The following is a 22817-nucleotide window of genomic DNA, read 5'->3' as shown; positions in this document are numbered from 1 at the left end:
GATCGAGCCCTGTGTGACACCGCACCTCGGAGGTTCGACCTTTCGCAGATGTGCCTGACAATTTGGGTGGCATTGTTTACAAAATTAATGTTGGGGGGGGGGGGGGGGTGAAATGATTCTCCTCCTGCGCGTCCCCTGGGGTGACTTGACAAATCGTCACAATTTAACACCACGAGTCACAAATGTATTATACAGTGATCCCTCGTTTATCGCGGTTAGTGGGGACCGGAACCCCTCGTGATAGATGAAAATCCGCGAAGTAGGATTGGCCCCCTAGGAATTTCCGTATATGTGTGTGTGGGTACCAGAATGTTTAAAATATGTATATTTATACTTTATATATATATATTTTACTTAAATCTATTTAATTATAAAACCTTAATATTATACATTCACTCTCTCTTTCTCTCTCATACGATACGTATTATGGTGTTCTACACTCACCAATGACAGTAGTATCTTGAGACTTGACTCCAGTAATGACGACGACGACGATGACAATGACGATGACAATGACGACGATGACAGACCTGTGCAGTTCGATGAATGTGATGATGAATGATGATGATGGTGTTACTGCACATGTATAATGAGGCCTTTAAATCAGTTCGAAAAATCCGCGATGCACTGAGGCCGCGAAACTTGAACCGCGAAGTGGCGAGGGATTACTGTATATATACACACACTTTTTTACCTTTTGGGGGAATAGTATGTGCAGTCGACGGCGACCGGTTTGACGTTCGTCATCTCGCTACGTTTGAGAACCAAGTTTAACCACGGGTGGTTGCCTGCGATTTGAAATGAGGAGTGGTGGCACATTGCTCTCGCATTGCATTAGATCCCAAAGCCACCACATCCACCGGCAATGAAACTCATCGTGTATGCGTCTTCTCATATGAATGTGGACATCACGAATAGAATAAAACGACGCGTAGCCCTCGGTTAATCTGCTCGCTGGGTGAAAGTCTCTCTATGCCCCTGTCGCGGCCGTCGGGGTTGTTTGACCAAACTTCACAATTGCCGTTCGGTGCTCCCCGGTGACGCCTGGCCAAGTAACAAGGACAGGTGTCAGATGTTGGACGTCACCTGGGACCTGAACTGGGAGCAGCGCGTTAACCACCGTGACGCCACTCCACCCTGCATACACAAAATGAAAAAAACCCATCTTAGACGTGCATTTAAATCGTGAGCACGAGAATCCATATCAGTCAATAAATGATGCATCTTCTTGGTTCTTTCGGTAAAGTCACGTAGAAGGGAAATACAGTTTTATTTTATTATGTTTTATTTTTGTTATTTTATTATTTCCCTTCTACGTGACTTTACCGAAAGAACCAAGAAGATGAATCCCTGCAGTCACGAAAGCTTTAAATCGAAATGATGCATCGTCCCGCCACAATATACATCCACGCCGTTGTTGTTGTTGCAAGCTCAACTTGTTCCGCTGGTTTGTGATGAGGGCCATTCATTTTAAAAATATAGTAATTACGTAATGTTGTGAAATGTGTACGTGAAATTGGTACAATGTGGGAAAACACAACTCTCGATATTTTTGTAGGCATGACGGAGTCTTCTACTCATGGGGAACATTGTGAAAGATTTGCCCCGTTTAGTTATTGTAATTCGTTTTTTTTATCAATTTGTTTTCTCTCCGCTTGTAGGGCGACGTTGCCAAGGATACTGCAAAGCCCAAGAAGCATAAAGCAAAGAAATGCAAGCAGTAGTTGTAAGGATTCTACAACCTAATAATAATTATAATAAAAAAAAACATTCACCTAAATTTGTTTTATTGCGTTTCGATCTCTTTTAATGCGGCAGACTTATTGCTTGTTGAGTAAAGTCTGAATAATTCACAACAACTGTTTTGGTTATTTCATTTTTATTATGGTAACTCTTAACTGTTAAATTCTACCTCTTTCACGAGTGAGATGTTTTGATGAACAGCAAGAGGCTGCAATATAATTCAACGTGGCTTTGACAAATACTGTACTATGTCACATTTTCATTTCATGTCGGGGTTTTATTTAATTTGTGAAATAAAGACATCATCAACAATTACGGTACATTTTTTTTCTTCGGATATTGATGGTATTAGGAAGCCACTGGACCTTTTCAATGTAAATTGAAAATTAATTTCCCGAGATGCATTGCTCCGTCAGTGCTTCATTCTGCTCTGGCTATGCCATCATCATCTTCACGTGAATCAGTTGCCATCATGATACAAATTTGTTGTGTTTTCTTTTAAAGTGTCCTTCAAAATTGTATATTTTTGCTCTGCGAAACTGCTGCACTGGATACGTTTGTTGTTGTAATATAGTTCATATAATTTGCTTTTTTGCGATGACTCTCATCATGACCGACTCTTATAATGTTCCCAGCAATAACATCGTCTCGCATTTATATTGTGCCTTTATTTCTCAAATCCAATTACCAGAAAACTTTAGATTTCGTTGTGAGAATGTTTTTTTCTCTTTTGTAATCTGGTAGTATGTGGTCCAAAATGTTCTAAATACAGCTCGCCTGCATGCTTGGCCTCTAGACTACCAATTATTTTTGTCTCATTTTTATCTCCGAGATCAACTTAGATACACGTGATTGGCTCATAGATCTGTAATTATTCAAACCAGTTTTGGGTACCCCCTTCAACTGATGATCCTTTGCTCTTGTACGTTTAATTATTGATTGCAAAAATATATCTATCTCTTATTGTGCAGTGGTTTAATCCAGACGTCCTGTTCACACCCAGTGATGAACACATTCCTACGGAGAGAGCTGGTTGGAACGTTGGGTTGTTCGGTCAATGGCCAGGGTTAACGGCGGTGTGGTGTATTCCGCAAATATCGCCGACTGTAAGGGGGGGCACAAGCCGGCGTGAGTAGGTTAAACGTTGAGTTTTATAAGGGCACCACGGGGTGACCAGCCCCTGCCCGCCCAGCCCCACCCCTCCCACCGCCCACCCAGCCCCACCCTCCCCACCCAGCCCCTCTCCACCCTCACCTCCCTACCCAGCCCCTCCCCACCCAGCCCCTCCCCACCCTCCCCACCCTGCCCACCCAGCCCCTCCCCACCCTCCCCTCTTCACCCAGCCCCACCCCTCCCATTTTTGGATGCATGACGGACGGACGGACACAATAATCTGTGGGCTGGTGTAACCAGGAGGTTCCTACCAGTATTAGCACCCCATGCTCTTTCACCTTGTATATATGTATGGGTATTTCAACTGTGATATACCCATTTATATGTATGTTGAACTTATTTCACACCGTACCTAGCCGACCGTGCTTATCGAAGAATGACAAACTAAACGCAAACAGCAGTTCTGAAGAAATTCGTTTTCAATCTAAATTATTTGAATGCGCAGAGCTCCACTGGATTCCTCGTATCGGAAGGAGGAGCGCTTGAGACGGCTTCAGAAGCGCAATGCGGTGACGGCCTTTGTTCAACAGCTCGCCAAAAAAGCCGCTGCGAGGATAAGAAAGGCATTCATGGTTTTGCACCCAGTGAATGGAATGTAACATTCCATTCAAGCCGTTGTGCACGATAGAGTTCACGGCCAGCTACCTTCTCTAACCCAGTTGATGAATGTGACGGGTGGCGACAGACAAAACCTGAGTCCATTATCTGCTACGACAAATAGATTAGTAAACAAGGAAACTGACAAACAATAATGAAAGAAAGAATGAAAAGCGTGCAAACGAATCGTGAAGAAATGCATGCTGGGAATGACACCGAAAGAGAACGAGGATCGTGTTGTTCAAGGAACAAATGATTATGAGAGACAGGGCTCACAAAAGCAAAATTGGGATAGGATAGGGCACGTTAGAAGGGCAGGGCAGGGCACATTAGAAGGTCAGGGTACATTAGAAGGGCAAGGCACGTTCGAAGAGATGACGGCCGGTGGTCGAGATAATACTGGTAGGAACCTCCTGGTTCCACCAGCCCACAGGGGATTATTGTGTCCGTCCCTCCGTCGTGCATACAAAAATGGGAGGGGTGGGGCTGGGAGGGGAGGGTGAGGAGGGGCTGGGTGGGGGGGGAGGGGTCGGGTGGGGAGGGGCTGGGTGGAGAGGGTGGGGAGGGGCTGGGTGTGGAGGGTGGGGAGGGGCTGGTCACCCCGTGGTGCCCTTATAAAACTCAACGTTTAACCTACTAACGCCGGCTTGTGCCGGCTCTCACAGTCGGGCATATTTTGCGGAATACACCACGCCGCCGTTGACCCTGGCCATTGACCGAGCAACCCAACGTTCCTACCAGCTCCCTCCGCGGAATGTGTTTTATAACGCGGATGTGAATTGGATATAATGCTATCGAGTGAACAGAACTACGTCGAGCGAGAAGGAATAAGCAGTTGTCCGGCTGCCTCGGCAAAGCATCGCACAAGGCAGTGGGATGCTGCTGGATGCTTCTAGATGCTACCCACGTGCCTCAGTCTGTGTTAAGCCTCCACACGCATCTCACGCGTTATCGCGGACTGTGCTTCACCCATTATTATATATTTATTAGTATAATGCGATTTTTTATCTTCAGGAACGCAACACTTCTGCGTTATAGGAGAACAGACTAGAGCATTGGAAAGTGGCCATGGTTGGACATTGATTTCATTTACATTCAGAAGTAAATAAATGATTTGATCACATGTATGTCACGCCTGTATGTTAACAAAACAGACACAAAAAATGTGTACTATCATACATTTCAAAGCTTAGTTGTTTTACTTAAAAGGAGTGCCCAATTCTAATTGGCGAATAAAATCATTGACGTGTTCATTACCGCAGTGACTGGGATGACGAGTAGCTTTGTTGAGACCGTAAGTGCCCTTGTGTGAATTTTTCGTTAGTTAATTAAGCATAGTGGGACTGGCCATTTCGTGTGGGAGCAGCTTCACTGTATTGGTGCTGGAGATGAAAAGTCCAGTGCTGTACACAGAAAACAACCGCTGAATGACAAACAGATTACGTGCTTGTGTAGAGGTGATAGCCACTCATTATTCAGGACCTACGCTACAGCTTTGCCTCCCTCGGTAAGCGGTCGGGGTCAGGGAGAAATGAGAGCGGATCGTGTTGACAGATTCCCGCCAGACAAACGGCCAAGGGTCAGCTGAGGGGACAGAGGATCCAAACGGAAGATTGGGAAGGACCAATCAGAGGGGTCCACAAAGCGGCGTGTGATTGGACAAGCCCAGCCACGAACCGGTATAAAAGCCGGAGGGCTGAGAGCTCTGGCTCATAATCAACGTTTTTGGGTTTAGATCGCGTTATTTATAAATGTGTCGTAACCCTCCACCACCCGACACGGCCAATCAGTAAAAATGTGTCATGTTGACAAAAGACAAATAGTTCACTGCTTTAGCCCACCGGTGTGTTGAAGTGTGAAACTACGACATTTACAATTTGAGTAGTACGACGTTTCTCTGGTAATTGTATCCAGCATCATCGGGCAATTCTGCTCACACGAAGACCGACGACCGGGCTGAAGGAGATAGGACCCTGGACCAAGCCTTCTAGCTCTTCTAAGGGCTGAGGCTCAGTGATCCAGCGGTCAAGGGGAGAATAGGTCCTGGATAGGCAGGACCCTGGCTCCCAGCCTTCCAGCCCTTCTGAGGGCTGAGGCTCTGCGTAACCAGTGGTCAGGGGACCCACCGAGCCAGCGGTGGGTCAAGCTAGCCTCCCCCAGGTCCCAGCCGGAGGACGCTAGGGCAGAGGTCGCAAACGGGTTTTGATTCCTTACCCGTACCCGGCCGCACCAGGGTCGCAAACGGGTACCCGTACCCGGCCGTACCCTAACCCTAACACGGCCGGGTACGGGTAGGGTACGGGTATTGGGTACCTGATTGCGACCTCTGGGATGAAGCCATGTTGCAGGCGCGGGTGGGTTGATTCTAGGAACTTGAATTGTGAGAAGAGACAAGACGTTGGGAAATGAGTGACAAACAGTTACTCACCAGTGACTCACGGCCTACCCGTACCCGTACCCGGCCGCACCAGGGTCGCAAACGGGTACCTGTACCCGGCCGGGTACGGGTAGCCGGGTATCAGGTAGGGTACGGGTATCAGGTACCCGGTTGCGACCTCTGGCTAACAGCCAGAGTCGTTTAAAGGTCCCGCCACTTAAGGAGGCTGTACCTTCTCAGGCTACGGGTGAGGGAACCGTATATCCCTCTGTGTGTAGGGACCGTGTCGAAGAAAGACAAATAAACAGTGTGTGCCTTAAAGGAGTTTATTCATCTGTTATTCACAACACTACACTTGCATGAAATGAGGTGGACGTTCGATATTGATGAGACACATGAACGCCATATTTTTTGAGGCCCAAAAACGGCAGAATGTACGTACACAATGTACATGTACGTTGATTGACTGTGAATGACGCAACCGCTAATAGATACCCATTGCAATTTAAACGACGACATTAACCCCAGCCACGTGGCCTTCGAGCCTGATCGGCTCACAAGTGACGACTTCAAATTCACACCCTCGATTTCAGAGTGAAACAAGATAATTTCTCCCAAATTTCTGGGTCTTCGCCTGATGAGGCTGGTCGTGTATACGGGCGAAACGCCACGGTACTGCGATTGAAAATGTTGCGGGGTTTGCTCTCCGTCACACGATCGGTGTGCTGAACTCGTGGAACTAAGTTGACCACGTTTTGTTTACGTGACAACCCCTTACTCATTGGCTGTGTCGGGTGGTGGCGGGTTTAACGACACATTTACGCGATTTAAGCCAACAATAAAAAAAAAAATCTTGATTGTGGATATTTTATTGGGCTTCGTTAAGCCGCTGACACGCCGGGGTGCTGCTCGCGGAGTTTCAGTTTCTTCACCCCCCACCCTCCACCCCCACCCCTCACCCCTTACTCCCCACCCCTCCACCCCTCCACCCCTCACCCCTCCACCTCCCCATCCCTCCACCCCCCACCCCTCCACCTCCCCATCCCTCCACCCCCACCCCTCCACCCCCACCCCTCCACCCCTCACCCCTCCACCTCCCCATCCCTCCACCCCCACCCCTCCACCCCTCACCCCTCCACCTCCTCACCCCTCCACCCCTCAACCGCCCCACCCCCCACCCCTCAACCCCTCAACCGCCCCACCCCTCCACCCCTCCTACCCCTCCCACCCCTCCCACCCCCCAACCCCTCCACCCCTCCACCTCCCCACCCTCCACTCCTCCACCTCCCCACCAACCCGCTCGTGTGCCGTGCCGGCCTTCATAGGCGCTAACTATAGCCTTAGGGGCATCCATAAATTACGTCACGCACCTAGGGGGGGGGGAGCGGAGTCAGACATTTGTGACGATGTGTGACGAGGAGGGGAGGGAGTTTTGAGAAATGGGACGTCACATTAAAATGCGCAACTTTAAATAAATATTAATTAAATAGAATTGTTATAGCAACACTAATTTTGATTAATTTTCATTATTAACAACTTGGTTATTTACATTTATTTAAGATCACCTTTTATTTATTCCATGAAGGAGCATTTTGCTTCTCCATGGGAGAATGTAAAACCATAAAATTTGTTAATTTTTTTAATGATTGTTATTAAACATTTTGATTCTAATGATTCTACCAGGGCTTTTCATTCTGTGAAATGAATATGTGATTGTTATAATTGTACTCCCCATTATGCTTCGTTCTACTACGAAGTTTCAAGTATTTTTTAATAGTCATAATTACTTTTAATATTTTATAATTATAAGATAATTTCAATAAAATATTATGAATATCTGCAGTTTTAGTTAGACGTTGAATATTTTCAAGTTAATTTTATGCTAAATTTAAACTTTCCAACGCCTTTTTAATACGTCTTTTTTCCTACAACATCAGAGTGCAGCGCCACATTAAATACGCACTACAATGACAATAGTTTAAAGTTATTTGAAGCATTTTTATTTTCAAAACGGAAATATGGTTTGGGAGGGGGAAAAGCTTTGTGACGTCATTTTGAGGGGGGTCTGACTTTTTGTGACGCCGCGTGACGAGGGGGGGAGGGGGGGTCAAAATCGGCCAAAATCGCGTGACGTCATTTATGGACGGCCCCTTAACAGTCTGTCAAGGCTATACGAGTGCATGTTGTCTTGTACAGCACCTTGCAATTTCCAGGAGAAAGGGGCTTTAGAAGAGTAAATAATTATTAATTACAAATTAAATTTAGTTGATTTTGAAGTAAAAGTCGTCGTGTTGTCAGCGATGTTCTCATTCCATCCAATGCAGAAAATGATTACAGGCTGCCGTGATCACGCAGGTGCAAATGACAATAGAGCCCGCATGCGGTGTGAGTGGACTAGTGGCCACGGGAGGTAATGACAGGGGAGTCAGCCTGCAGTGTGAGTGGACTAGTGGCCACGGGAGGTAATGACAGGGGAGTCAACCTACAGTACGAATGGACTAGTGGCCAGGGGAGGTAATGAAAGGGGAGTCAGCCTGCAGTGTGAGTGGACTAGTGGCCAGGGGAGGTAATGAAAGGGGAGTCAGCCTGCAGTGTGAGTAGACTAGTGGCCAGGGGAGGTAATGAAAGGGGAGTCAGCCTGCAGTGTGAGTGGACTAGTGGCCAGGGGAGGTAATGACAGGGGAGTTAACCTGCAGTGTGAGTGGACTGGTGGACACGGGAAGTAGTGACAGGGGAGTCAGCCTACAGTACGAATGGACTAGTGGCCAGGGGAGGTAATGACAGGGGAGTCAGCCTGCAGTGTGAGTGGACTAGTGGCCAGGGGAGGTAATGACAGGGGAGTTAGCCTGCAGTGTGAGTGAACTAGTGGCCACGGGCGGTAATGACAGGGGAGTCAGCCTACAGTACGAATGGACTAGTGGCCAGGGGAGGTAATGACAGGGGAGTCAGCCTGCAGTGTGAGTGGACTAGTGGCCACGGGAGATAATGACAGGGGTGTCAGCCTGCAGTTCGTGTGCACTAGTGCCCACGGGAGGTAATGACAGGGGAGTCAGGCGGCAGTGCGAGTGGACTAGTGGCTACGCGAGGTAATGATAGGGGAGTCAGCCTGCAGTACGAATGGACTAGTGGCCACGGGAGGTAATGACAGGGGAGTCAGCCTACAGTACGAATGCACTAGTGCCCACGGGAGGCAATGACAGGGGAGTCAGCCTGCAGTACGAATGGACTGGTGGCCACGGGAGGTAATGACAGGGGAGTCAGCCTACAGTACGAATACACTAGTGGCCATGAAAGGTAATGACAGGGGAGTCAGCCTGCAGTACGAATACACTAGTGGCCATTGGAGGCAACGACAGGGGGTATCAGTTCTGAGTGCGAAGGGACTGGTGGCTTCGGGAATGTTCGAGAAGGGAGCGTGGTCAGGCGACGGAAGAGGACGGTGGAGTCTGCCGGTGGAGTGAGCGTCCAGAGTCAGCGAGAAGGTTCGAGAAGGGCGGCGTGGCCTCGTGTCGGTATATAAAAGGGAGATGCGCGGGAGACTCGGGGTTGTCGCAGTGGGGGTTTCCAACCTGATGTCAAGTAGAACGTGTCTTCAATAAAGTGCCATCTCAAGAGAAGTGTGTCAAGTCTTCACTACACAAATTAAACACATTGTCTTTGGACAAAGCTAATTAGAGGCAAGAAGAAGAAGAAGACTTGCATCAAAGAATCTAGTCTGGGAAGTAGGGAAATTGAGACTAATTCGAAGGAGCAGAGCAGATTCAAATCCCAAGGAGAAGCAAAATTAATGATGAATTTTTTTTAAATGGATGTCACCCCTTCAAATAACGAATTGAACCATTAACATTGCAATGGACAGTGAACTGAAGTTGCGGTGCAACGTTTTATATATAATAAAGACGATCTGCAACCATAAAAAACCGTGTTAAATGACAAACAGGAAAATAATGGCTGGAAATGCCAAACAAATGATTAAATGTGGATAACTCTGTACAACCATTAGGAACAGAATGCGAAAATGAATGAAAGAACATGATACGAATGATTGAAGATGTCCATAACAGGCTTTGGTAGCATGAAAGCAGCGAAGATGAATTTGATGATTGTTAAATCACAAACAGTGGCCCTTTAAAGAGTAGAATGGGACAATAACACAGAATAGAGACAGGATTATAATAGACATGGCACAAATGCCGTATTAGCACAAAACACGAATACACAACATGAAACATGCCTTACTGACACAAAACACGGAACACGTGCCTTACTCGCACAAAGCGCACGAATGCACAATGTAAAACAAATGCCTAACACCGTGTTGACTCGAGGCAATGACACGCAATCTGTGCATCATGGCTTTCGTTGCCTGTCGGGGTAGCGAATGGATGGGGGCTGGGAAGGTGCGGTGATGCGGGGGGCCAGTGGGCCTTGATTGAGGTGGGGGTGGGCGTCGTAGCAAGGAGGTTAAACGCCCATGCAGCCACATGCCCACAAATGCCCTCTAACCAAGGCGTAATTAGGGCGATGTAGTGAATTGGGATTGTCTGCTTTCCATGCGGGTTTGGTGTCTGTCTAGAGATGCAAACTATGTTTGATGTTACCAGGTAAAGCGCACTGAGATTTATAGCTTATTTTTGTCAGAAGCGACCTGGCCTCAAAGGATAGCTCAACGAAGTGGCTTATCACGTTGGACATTTATAGCAGTTACATTCTCTAAGCGCACGTTTATACATCTGGTGGGAAAAACCGGAGGGCCCGGAGAAAAATCCACACGACCACGAGGAGAACTTACAAACTCCAAATATGCAACAGACGTCAGGGTCGGGATCGAACTCGCGACCTCCTGTATACCCGGCGAGGTAGTTAACATCTCGCTACCGTGGCGCCCCATGGTGGCACAGAAGGATATTTTAAGAGGAACCTAATGCTGAGAGAGACATATAGCAAGCTCTAGATTTGAAGCTTTCGTGACTGCAAGGATTCATATTGTTAGGTTTTTTCGGTAAAGTCACGTAGGCAAAAAAAAATCTTTTTTTTTACCTACGTAACTTTACCGAAAAAACCTAACAATATATAGCAAGCTGTGCATTTATAATAGCTTACAGCGCCTCTGTCAATCCACTGCTGGATGAATAGGCGCTGCTTGACCATTCTTCACCGCACTGGCTCAGTGCGGCTTGGTGAAGTTGGTCGGTGACGAGGACCAGTTCCGATATCACTGCCGGGAAGTCAAACTCAGGTCAGTCGGGTTCATATCACAATGTGCTAATTACTGCCGCCACCGTTCTGCCTTAATATTAATCACAGCTTTAAATTAGACATTGGTATTTACAGGCCCCCAGGCGCGTATACACAACATGATTATAAAATATATTTATCTGACAAGACAATAATCTAATAAATATTGTAAAAAAAAAAATTGTCAGTTGTCTTCACTTTTATCCAGATAGGAATCGTGTCAATAGACAACTTGTCCGTTTTAATTATTCTCATAGAGATGCAACCCTTCATGTTAGAGAATGGCCTTTTGAAAGCGGATTTGGCAGAGCTACCTTTGATATCCCTTCAATTAACTTTTGGTCCGCACTGAGGGTAGCACTTTCCCACCCACTCTGCCTATGAAAGTCATGGTTGTCACACAACAGTCAAACCAATATAACATGTTCAGAGCTGATCTTTGGCCAAATTAAGCAGAGAACTAAATTGAATAAAAAATACATGAAAACAAATGGCATGTAGGCATTGGTGACTGGGCTGAGACAATACACCCACTACACTTGAAGACCCAGTTTTAATCACAAATAACTGTTTAACACCGAGGCTTTCGCGACCAATATCATACATAATAGAGGTTTTTTTGTTGGTTTAGATCGCGTAAATATATAAATGTATCGTTAAAACCCGCCACCACCCAACACAGCCAACTAGTAAGGGTTATTCTCAGATGGTAAATGTTGTGGCTTGGCTCTCCAACACACCGGTGCGCTGTACTAGTGACGAATTAGAACGTTCTGTTTACGTGACAACTCTTACTAGTTGGCTGTGTCGGGTGGTGGCGGGTTTTAACGACATTTATATATTTACGCGATATAACCCAAAAAAATTCTATTATGGATGTTTAAATGTGTTTGAAGGTTGTAGTAAAATCCAATATTTTCCCTCTATCCTCGCTGCTTGTGCAAACCTGGTGTTAGAATGTCCTCTTTCAAGGGCTTTATTTTTCACTCGATAATCTTTTGTTGGCTGGCTATGGATAATCAGTGTAAGGGTCTATTCTCGTTCGCCTATCCGTAATAACTCTATATTAACGTACCCTGGGAGTTATGCATGTCATGCATTGCCTGTGCAGCATTTTGCTGTTATTGCAGAACCACTGCATGCATCTCGGCGAGGTATAGAAATGTAACATTGGACAAGTGTGCCCATTATCTTAATACAATGTGCGCTGAATGAGCGCAGCCTATCCACGCGAGCGCCGATGGGCCATGAGTGGTTCCAAAGAACAGACTGTGACTCGCTCTCATGCACAACCACACACACACAGTCGCACGGAGTATATAAGGGGGACCTTGACAGAGGACACTTTAGAGAAGGCGAGCGTATAACTCGAAGGCTCTGCTGAGCGATTGCGTTCGGTCAAACCTGCGCTCCGCCGTTGTTGATATTCGCAACAACAAAAATTTTAATTGTATGTTTTAAAGTCTTCTATTCATTTTATTTGCAATGCAATTCTTTGAATGTTGATTTTATTTTCAATAGAACCGAGGGAAATTTTTGCGAGTGCGTTTATTTATTACTTATTACAACATGCGATCACGGAGCGCTGTGTTTGACAATGCATCGTATTATTTGACATATGCGATGCATTGAAAGTTAAAGGCGCAGCTCTGCAATTTCCAGTAGACGACACTGCTCAGGGAAGGACTCCCAAAGAACTCCTCCACAGGGAGGGAATTTAACCCTCTCTTGCATGCTGCCCAGACGTCTCGGACAGAGTAGCAACGAGCAGAATTGTAGTGTACGTTTAACATTATCCTGCCAGCAATTGTGAGCTTTAATAGGTGTGCATTTTTAGGGCTTAGGTGTCGTCAAAACTCAAGCGGACACTCATTTGAAAGTTTGTTATTGCCGTGAAACAAGGTGGCTTAACAGCAGCTGTTACAGCTTTATAACAGCTCATCGCAGCGTTTACTCTGGTAATATAAAAGCTGGGTAAAAAAAACAACAACCACACACACGTTCCGTTTGTTCTTTAACAAAAAGTACGCGCTTATAAAATGGTCCACGAAATGCGACTGAAGTTCAGTTTGGCACTTTAACAGCCGCGCAGTGCTGGATTAATGATTTCCGAGTCGCATTGTATTTGTCAAGGTGCTGTTCCTATTGCAGACGACAGATATCAACATCAAGCTCTCTGCTGTTCAGTCAGTTTCAGCTCTGCTCTGCAATACATTGTCGATATATGCCTCTCCAGCATGCAACTCTACAGCCAAGGTTGTAGCTGCACCTCGATTTGTTCCTGTACCGCTCTGTATCTGACCTTCTGGTTCCAGTACAGCCCTCTAGTTTTAGTACAGCTCTTTCGCTAACCCCCCTGGTTCAGGCACAACTCTATAACTAACCATCTGGTGGCAGTACAGCCCTATAGTTAACCCTCTGGTTCTGGTACAGCTCTATAACTAACCCTTTAGCTTATGTACACCTCTATGGTTAACCCTGTGGTTCAGTACAGCTCTATAGATCCAGATCAGCTCTATAGCGAAGCATGTGGTCCCAGTATAGTTCTCGAGCTAAGGCTCTGGGTTCTAGTACATCACTTTAGTTCTAGTACCGCTTTATAGCTAAGCCTCTGGGTCCGAGTACCGCTCTATAGCTAAACCTCTGGTCCGAGTACAGCTCTCTAGCTAAGCCTCTGGGTTCTAGTACATCACTTTAGTTCTAGTACAGCTCTCGAGCGAAGCCTCTGGTCCGAGTACCGCTCTATAGCTAAACCTCTGGGTCCGAGTACAGCTCTCTAGCTAAACCTCTGGGTCCGAGTCCAGCTCTATAGCTCAACCTCTGGTCCGAGTCCAGCTCTCTAGCTAAACCTCTGGTTACGAGTACAGCTCTCGAGCTAAGCCTCTGGTTCCAACTCACACCGACGGCGACGGCTCTCCGCGCGGCATCGCACATGACAGCAGAGGCTCACTGATCGCTCGCTGCCAGTCACCGCCGCGTGCCGACGATGCGCAACGGCTCTCCGGACGCGGGGCCCCCATCGTGGCCATGGCCGCCCGATAGCGGGGGCCTCCCCAAAGAAAGCGGAGGAAGCCCCGGGTCTGCCGCCTCGCAGGTCCACGTCGCCGGAGGCCGCGGCATGGCCCTGCTGTGGCCGCCCGGTTCGTCCTGGACCCCGGGGCAGGAGGCCCTGCTCACGGCGCTCATGGTGGTGCTGATGCTCGCCACGGTGGTGGGCAACGCGTTCGTCATCCTCGCCTTCGCCGTGGACCGGGGACTGCGCACCCACGCCAACTTCTTCTTCCTCAACCTGGCCATCGCCGACTTGCTCGTGGGTTCGTTAAACAAAACACAAAACAACCCCTTCTGGCTATTCCTTGTTTTGTTCGCCAGGGAATTGACGCGAGCAGAAAGGCTGCCCCGGGGAATGAGTTCTGGGGGGAAAAAAAGTCTCCAGCTGCTGACCCTCGCCCGCTGATCTGCTGTGGTAGAGGGGGGGTGGTGCAGGGATGTTCGTGCTGATATTCCGAATCGTCCGTTTTGAAAGACATCGTTGTATACGGATGATCGTTGCTCGTGTATTTTCATGATTCTTTTTTCATTATGAAAATTTCTGACGAGGAAATAACAAATTCAATGGTTAGAATTGTAAATTCGTAGCAGTTATTAATTACACAGATGATGTGTCACGTGTTCTTGTTGTTGAGTAATTGGCGTAATTACTTTCATATAGGCGTGTCTCGCTTAACGAGCGAGATACGTTCTGCGAAATTGCTCTGTGAACGAAAACTCGTTAAACAATCGTGGCTGTGCCATTGACTCACTCCCCATGTTCAAGGCTGAGCTACATTTTAGCCCCTAAAATTTTCCATCCTTGAACAGCTTTTTTTTAACGTTAAAAATAAAAATTTAGAAGTAAAGTAATAAAACATCAAATGTTACACTTACCACGCATGATGAACCACAGTGCTTACAGGTGCCCGACACTTTTGTTTAAAGGGAAGATGATGTTAGTGGGTGGTGGGAGCAGCAGCAAGGGTCGTGTAGTATCGCTGGTTCAAATATCTATACAGTGTCTTATCACCAGTCCTGAGTTTGCTTGTACCGAATCAATACATGCTTCTGAAATTATGACTCCCAGAAAGCTAATGGACGAATGAGGTCGTGTCAAACATACATTAAATTTGTTTAAGCGAAGAAACTGAATCAACACGAATGGGGACATCATTTCAATTTTGTGATTCGTGTTGCCCACAACTGACGCTTGATTATAATTCAGACTTCTTAATGCCATGTTGTTGTCTGCTGTCACGACAGCGATAGTGTCGTGACAGAGAGAGTAAAAATCTCCGTGTGGGTGGAAAGTTGTCCTTGTCCCTGTGTGTGCAACTGAGCTACCAACCTGAGCGGGATTGGTCGCGTGCACTTCTTAAACAAAAACACAGTCGAAAGTCCGAATTTGACAAATTACTCGCAAATGACTGAATTGAGTAAAACCCAACGGAATATTTCCTATCTACTTGCAGGCCGGTGCTGCATGTACACATACACCGTGTTCAAAACAGGGGCTTATGCCGCTGGGGGGGGGGGGGGGGGGGTGGAACGTTTGAGATGGGAATGAGATGTTAAGGCAATTAAAGTTTCTAAATCGTGTACGCACCCCATTAATGCGAATTGTTATCGAGTCAAATCAAAAGTACATTTCGTCAATGGCGCCACACTTGGAGCGCAAGGCTCTCAGCGAGGTGATCTGTTTCACAGCGGAGGGCGATGCTGCATGCTTCGTGACCATACCTCGACCATGCTGGTCAGTGCAGCTTGGTACAGGAGGCGACCAGACACCCATTGTGGATATCAATCCCAAGGAATTTTAGGCACGGCTGGGAATCGGCCTCAGGTGGCCTTGTAGGTCGCGCAGCGAGCGGGTTTCATGGCACAGCGCACAAACCACTGCGCCACCACTCCACCCCGTTAGATGCTCTAGAAATACAATTTGTAATTGCGTTGTTGAGCAAGTGATTACGGGAGCCGCTAGGTTGCTGGCTGCTCAGCCTGGGGAAGGCCCAGTACACGTGGAACGCTGGAACGGGGCTTCCAAGTGCAAACGTTGACCCAACGTTGTATGTTCAATGGGGACTACTTAACCCAATTACGTATATTTCAAGTAGGTATAACTTAAACATTTGGATCGTCATAGATGGTGTGTCGTCGATCGGGGCGGTGCGTACTTTTGCTTCATACATCCCCAGTATAAACCAGGGCGGCCGCTGGGCTCGAACTGCCATGTCACCGCCCCCCTCCCCCTTCGCCCCTCCCCCTTCGCCCCTCCCCCATCGTGCCGTTGCTCCAGGAGGCTTCTGCATCCCCCTGTACGTGCCCTACGTTCTCACGGGCGAGTGGCGCCTTGGCCGAGGCCTCTGCAAGCTGTGGCTCGTCATGGACTACCTCCTGTGCACCGCGTCCGTCTTCAACATCGTGCTCATCAGCTTCGACAGATTTCTCTCCGTCACCAGAGCGGTGCGTTACGTGCACACCGTGGTGGTGGTAGTGGTGGTGGTAATGGTGGTGGTAGTGGTGGTGGTGGTAGTGGTGGTGGTAGTGGTGGTGGTGGTAGTGGTAGTGGTGGTGAAGGCCCGGCTCTGGGGACCTTAAGCAAAAATTCGGGGAGCGGTAGTGTAGCAGTTAGCACTACGCTGCGCTACGGAATCCGTGCGTCCCGAGTTCGATTCCCGCTCATGGCAAACACAAGTGGCGATTATTTGAACAAGTCGTGGGCATCCCCTAGGTCGACTCAGCCTCAAATGAGTACCTGCTGTGATGTGTAAACATCGCCACTGGGGAGACAAAGGCGGCCGGGCGTGGTGCTGGCCACCTACCCCCTCGTGTGCCATGCCGCCCTTAATAGGTGCTCGCTAACAGCACTTGCCCCTACATTCTGTTAAGGCTACACGGGGGATCTTTGGCGTTGGCCAGCCTGTGGGGACTGAGAAGCAATTCGGGTTTTGTCATCCCCCACTGTCCGTATTTAAACTCGCGACAGTAGAAATATGGACCCTGGACAGAGATGTCGAGAAATGAGTGAAATTGGGACGTAAGATTGAGGCGTAATGAGAAGAGGGATCAAGAAGAGACGGTGGTGAATTGGGGATCCGTTGCTCTGCTATCCCCAGTTCACCTTGCAGCTCAAGCCCACAACTGGCATTTAAAGAAGTATCCCACCAAAGTGCTTTATACCGGTGCCCAAGTCTGCTTGGTTTCATATACCCGACGAGATTAATGGACAATTGATATGATAACTGGGCCTGGGGGCCCCGACTTCACCTACCAGCGTGGTGAAGTATTCATAATCAACGTTTTTGGGTTTAGATCGCGTTATTTATAAATGTGTCGTAACCCTCCACCACCCGACACGGCCCGATGATGCTGGATGCAATTACCAGCGAAACGTCGTACTCAAATTGTAAAGTTTGTGGTTTCACGCTTCAATACACCGGTGGGCTAAAGCAGTGAACTATTTGTCTTTTGTCAACGTGACACTTTTTTACTGATTGGCCGTGTCGGGTGGTGGAGGGTTACGACACATTTATAAATAACGCGATCTAAACCCAAAAACGTTGATTATGAATAATAGCCTACGTGTGGTGAAGTATGGTTAAAAAACCCCGTTACCGGCACGGCGCGGAAGAGGCCTTCCTCCAGCAGTAGCTCGACAAAGAGTTGCAAATGATTGAGGGCGCCACGGTGGCGAGATGTTAACTACCTCGCCTGGTATACAGGAGGTCGTGAGTCCGATCTCGACCCCGACGCTTGCACGTGTGGAGTTTGCGTTTGGATTTTCAATTTCACAATTAGAATCACCACGCGTTTGGAGTCTGTGTCTGACGATACATTTCCACGTGGCAAGCCACTTCGATGAGCTGTCAATTGTGGCCAAGTCGCTTTTATTAACATTCCTTTCCTTTGTTAATGCTACTCCCTGCACCCCCCCTTGGTGCTGTTGATCCTGCATAATGCATGGGCATAATATGACTATGAAACCCCCCCACCCACCTCCTACGCATTTTCCATGAATATGCTAAATTCCTCTTCATATGCACATTCTTTTTGTTAAGGCGCTCTTCTTGCACCTCCAACCCAGCGTATATATAAGCTCCTAGCTTGGTAGTGTCTCATTCTTCACCTGAAGACGGCTGCTTGCGTTGTAGCCGAAACGTCGTGAGAATTATTTTATTTTATTATGTTTTATTTTTATTATTTTATTACTTCCCTTCTACGTGACATTACCGAAAGAACCAAGAAGAAGACAAGTCGCTTCTGTTAAAAGAGCCGAAATAGCTCAGTGCGCCTTGCCTGCTGGAATAAACAAAAAAACTGTTTAGTAGAAGAGTCTATCTTCTTGGTTCTTTCGGTAAAGTCACGTAGAATGGAAACAGCGTCAGACGCTGTCTCCCCGACAGACCTGGTCTTCACCTGACGACGGCTGCTTGTGTTGTGGCCGAAACGTCGTGAGAATTATTTTATTATGTTTTATTTTATTATTTTTATTGTTTCCATTCTACGTGACTTTACCGAAAGAACCAAGATGATGAATTCCTGCAGTCACGAAAGCTTTAAATAGAAGAGTCTAGTTTGATTTAGGAAGACGGCGGTAACCCACGTTTGTACTCCCAAGTTGCACGACCGCACGCCACACAAATCGCAACAATGCAATGAACGCGCGGCGTGCCGGCCTTTGTAACGGCCGCGTGTTTTTTGTTCTGTGCACCCCCCGTGACGTTGCCACAGGTGAGTTACAGGGCCCAGCAGTGCATGCCCAGGCGCGCCGTGCTCAAGATGCTGGCGGTGTGGCTGGCCGCCTTCCTGCTGTACGGCCCGGCCATCATCGCGTGGGAGCACGTGGCTGGCCGCAGCGTCGTGCCGCAAGGCGAGTGCTACGCGGAGTTCTACTACAACTGGTACTTCCTCATCGTCGCCTCCACCTTCGAGTTCTTCACGCCGCTCCTGAGCGTCGCCTACTTCAACCTCATGATCTACTCGAACATCAGGAGGAGGAGGAGGAACACGCCGAGACCCGACCGTTGCGACGAGGCAGCAGCACCCTCCACCGCCGCCGCCGCCGCCGCCACCTCGGCCCGGTGTCCCGGCCGCGATCGGCCGGACGAGGGCTTCCCCCGCGGTGCCGGAGTCCACACCAGCGCGGTGTTTTTCGTCCAAGAAAGTCCCGCGGATCAGAGAGTCCAGAGGGCGGCGGCGGCGGATTCCTCCCCGCGCAAGCGGCACGCGAGGCGCGGTGGCAGCGCGGGTCCACGTCGCGCCACGTGGACGCCCGAGGTGCCCTCGCTCGCGGGAGAACGGCCGTCGAAGGGCGCCGCTCCTCGTAAGGAGTGTAGAGGTGGACGTGTCCCTGAGTTTGGCACAAACCAGGAGAACGATTTGCGCACGCCGAGGAGAGGCGACCTCGTCAGCGGCAGCTTCGGTAGCGTCATCAGCAGCAGGGAGAGTAGCACGCCTGGGCACACCTCGTGCCAACGTGGTCGGCCTGTGCGTCAATCGGGAACCTCTGTCGGGGCTTCAGGGGCTCGAGGAGAAGGACCGAGGTCTCGTCCCGGGAGGGGATTTCCCCGGCTTGTGCGCGGAGCAGAGAAGGTACGGCGCGACCCGCCCGCGTCTCCCGCATTCCGCCGATGCCAGCGTGCGCCTGTCGCGTGACAAGCGCGTGGCCAAGTCCCTGGCCATCATCGTGTGCGTGTTTGCCATGTGCTGGGCGCCCTACACGCTGCTCATGATCATCCGCGCCGCGTGCCGCAGCCGGTGCGTGGACGACCGCCTCTACGAGTTCTCCTTCTGGCTCCTGTGGCTCAACTCGGCCGTGAACCCTGTCCTGTACCCTCTGTGCCACGTGCGCTTCAAGCGCGCCTTCCTGCGAATTCTGTGCCAGCGCAAGTTCAAGGTGGAGCCGCAGGTGGTGGCTCGCATGCGGTGCCGAGTGGGATGAGCCGGCTGGCGTTTGTTTGTTGTCTGCGGGGGGGGGGGGGGGCGAACGCGTCACGCCCGTTCCCATTTACGAATCCTCGCGGTGCGGGGTTTTTGTTTCCTTACCGCGCGTTTTCCGACAGGACCTGTGTGCTTTAAGTGCGAGCTAAAGTCTTGCACACGCTGCACGTGCCCGATGATTGATAAACACGTCCCCCACGTGCGTCTCACGGGGGTGGCGCGTTGGTGAGCGCGCTGCGCTACGAACCCGGCGACGACAGTTGGAATCCCCCTCACGGCCAACATCAGTGACGATTCGGGCCTCTCCTAGGTTGACTCAGCCTCAAATAAGTACCTGTTGCAGTGTGTAAACATCGCTACTGGAGATACAAAGACGGTCGGGCACTCTTGAGATGGATTTCTATCATTGAAAGACCGCGAGAGATGAGCACGCTGCTCGGGGAGGCCTCCATTCAGCAGCGGACAGAGCGCGGCCGATGAAACGTTAAAGTCACGACCTGTTTAACACGTAGGCTTTCGCGACCAATATTATTCATAATCAACGTTTTTGGGTTTAGATCGCGTTATTTATAAATGTGTCGTAACCCTCCACCACCCGACACGGCCAATCAGTAAAAAAGTGTCACGTTGACAAAAGACAAATAGTTCACTGCTTTAGCCCACCGGTGTGTTGAAGCGCGAAACCACAACATTTACAATTTGAGTACGACGTTTCGCTGGTAATTGCATCCAGCATCATCGGGCAATTCGCCAGAATGGTGAGGCTCTGCTGTGTCTCCCGTTCTTATATAGAGCGACCTGGTTGTGGGTTTTTTGTTGTTGTATGAACAAAATCTTTAAACGTCAGATGTTTTGTCAGACGGCCCAGGATAGATGACCCGGGCGTGTAGTTTGCGTGTAACGATGCGTCGACTCAGCCATCACAAATGCGATCATAACAGTCATAACATACTTATTTATTCACGATGTACTTACAAAAAAATCCGCAGACTACCTGCTGGATATCCTTACTGTTTCGAAGAACACATGTGATCGAAGGTCTTCGCTCATTTACCAGCTTCTCGTTCCTTATTGCCGTACAAATACTGGAGGAAGGGCCTTTGCTATTGATGACTCCAGGGTCTGGAATGCTATCGTCAATAAACTGCAACTTGGATCACTACCTGTGAGATCTTCACTCAAAACTGCTCTAGAGGAGTTGTACACCCCTCGCTGTCACTGCTATTCAGTGGCCTGAAATCAAATGTATCGCTCCGGATGACCGCTGCAAAGTATGATCTTGAGTTTTTATTTAGTGTGCTGATCTTTAAAGGTGCATTGACATTTTTTGATACTCCTACTGATACTCCTGCTGTTATGGATTGACTCATGCTGCCAGCTATGGCTGTAAAGTTTGGTCGTACGTGTGATGGATATCGTTTATTGTTAAATTTGAATCACAGTTCCTATGACCACTGTTACATTGTTTTTATAGCTCTATTTTGGTGATCTGGAAAAGTTTTGGTTTAAAAATATTTGTTTGTTGTAGTACAGAGTTAGACTGATAACTTTAATCTAAATTGTCTTATGGTTGTTATTGTTTGACTTGCATCCCACTGGGATTTTTGCACACAGCGTTGATATACGGTGCTTTTTTTCTGGAAGATTTTACAGTTTTTTCCTGGAATTTTCTGTTCCGCATAGTCACTTTAAGATGTTTCTTGTTCATGTTCTTGTTTGTTGCGGTTACACCCGATTCAAGAGCCGAATGGCTCACAGGGCTATACCTAATACATGAACAGAACTGAACATATGCATAATCGAATCCTGTCCTGTGAGAATCAGTACGTATTTTAAAATGTTGTAGTCATATGCGGCCACTGGAGGCGCTACATTTCACACAATTTAAAAATAAAATGGACCAATTGACCAATGGAATCCCAAATTGTAAACTTCACAAAGGAGTGGGAATAGTGGCATGCCTCGTTTTAAAAAATAAATAAAACCAATCACAACGTGCAGCCTTCTGTCAATCCACCACACGATAAAGGGCCTCTCCGCGTCGATCTTGGGGGTTGTTTGACCATATTTCACCACGCTGCGGATGGTTGCTTGTGAAGCAGATGGTGGACTAGGACCGCTTTAGATATCGATCACCACCGAATGTTCTGACCGTGGCTGGGAATCATTAACAGCAAGGTCACTGGGTACACGGCGGAGCAGTGCGTTAACGGTGGCGCCACCGTTCCAGGCCAGCGTTGTGTATACTAGATAAGAGACGCTTTACATCCCCCTGGAAGTACACGGATGCCCATCATCATCATCATCATCATCTCCTTGGCAATGAACTATGATGGGCTCACGGTAACACACTCGGGCTCAAATGCACTGCGCATTAGATGACGATTATCCCACCTGAGTGACACGCAAGAGCGGTTGAAGATGAGTCAACAAACTATAAAAACCGCACAATTATTAAAATAACATCTTTTAACGCTGCCTGTACATTAGGTCAGGTCATGTGCTTGCAGACTAACCTCAACAGGACACACACATGTGCTGTATATATGTATATAGTTTTAAATGTGCAAAGAAAACGATGCCATCTCGGACAGCAGATGAGCAGGCGGATGCTTGGATGCAATACAAAACGAGCACTCCCCTTAATTGAAGACAGTGGAGCGTTCCACAATAGAACATAGCGCATCAAGGGGCCGTGTTTGCAGTGATGTACACG

General features: G+C 48.3%; 2 protein-coding genes across 5 annotated transcripts in view; both read left to right on the top strand.

Annotated features, from left to right (window-relative positions):
- The window catches only part of IMPACT (impact RWD domain protein), a 42601-nt gene extending 39843 nt beyond the window's left edge, over positions 1–2758 (top strand). For all 4 annotated transcript variants that reach the window (XM_061548669.1, XM_061548667.1, XM_061548670.1 and 1 more), the window contains one exon: positions 1662–2758. In XM_061548669.1, coding sequence (XP_061404653.1) covers positions 1662–1702 — 41 coding nt within the window. In that variant the 3' untranslated portion in view covers positions 1703–2758. The remainder of the gene's footprint in view (positions 1–1661) is intronic.
- An 11356-nt stretch (positions 2759–14114) lies between these two features.
- LOC133340353 (histamine H3 receptor-like) lies at positions 14115–22394 on the top strand. The gene is given in 4 exon segments (XM_061548496.1): positions 14115–14442; positions 16458–16624; positions 18893–19165; positions 19167–22394. Coding segments are annotated over 4 exon segments (1704 nt in total). The 3' UTR covers positions 20103–22394.
- The last annotated feature ends 423 nt before the right edge of the window (positions 22395–22817 follow it).

This window comes from Lethenteron reissneri, chromosome 9 (assembly GCF_015708825.2).
Source record: "Lethenteron reissneri isolate LAM-NWPU_2019-01 chromosome 9, ASM1570882v1, whole genome shotgun sequence".
Taxonomy (NCBI): domain Eukaryota; kingdom Metazoa; phylum Chordata; class Hyperoartia; order Petromyzontiformes; family Petromyzontidae; genus Lethenteron; species Lethenteron reissneri.
Note: the sequence above shows the minus strand (reverse complement) of the source record. Positions and strands in the feature narration are given on the sequence as shown.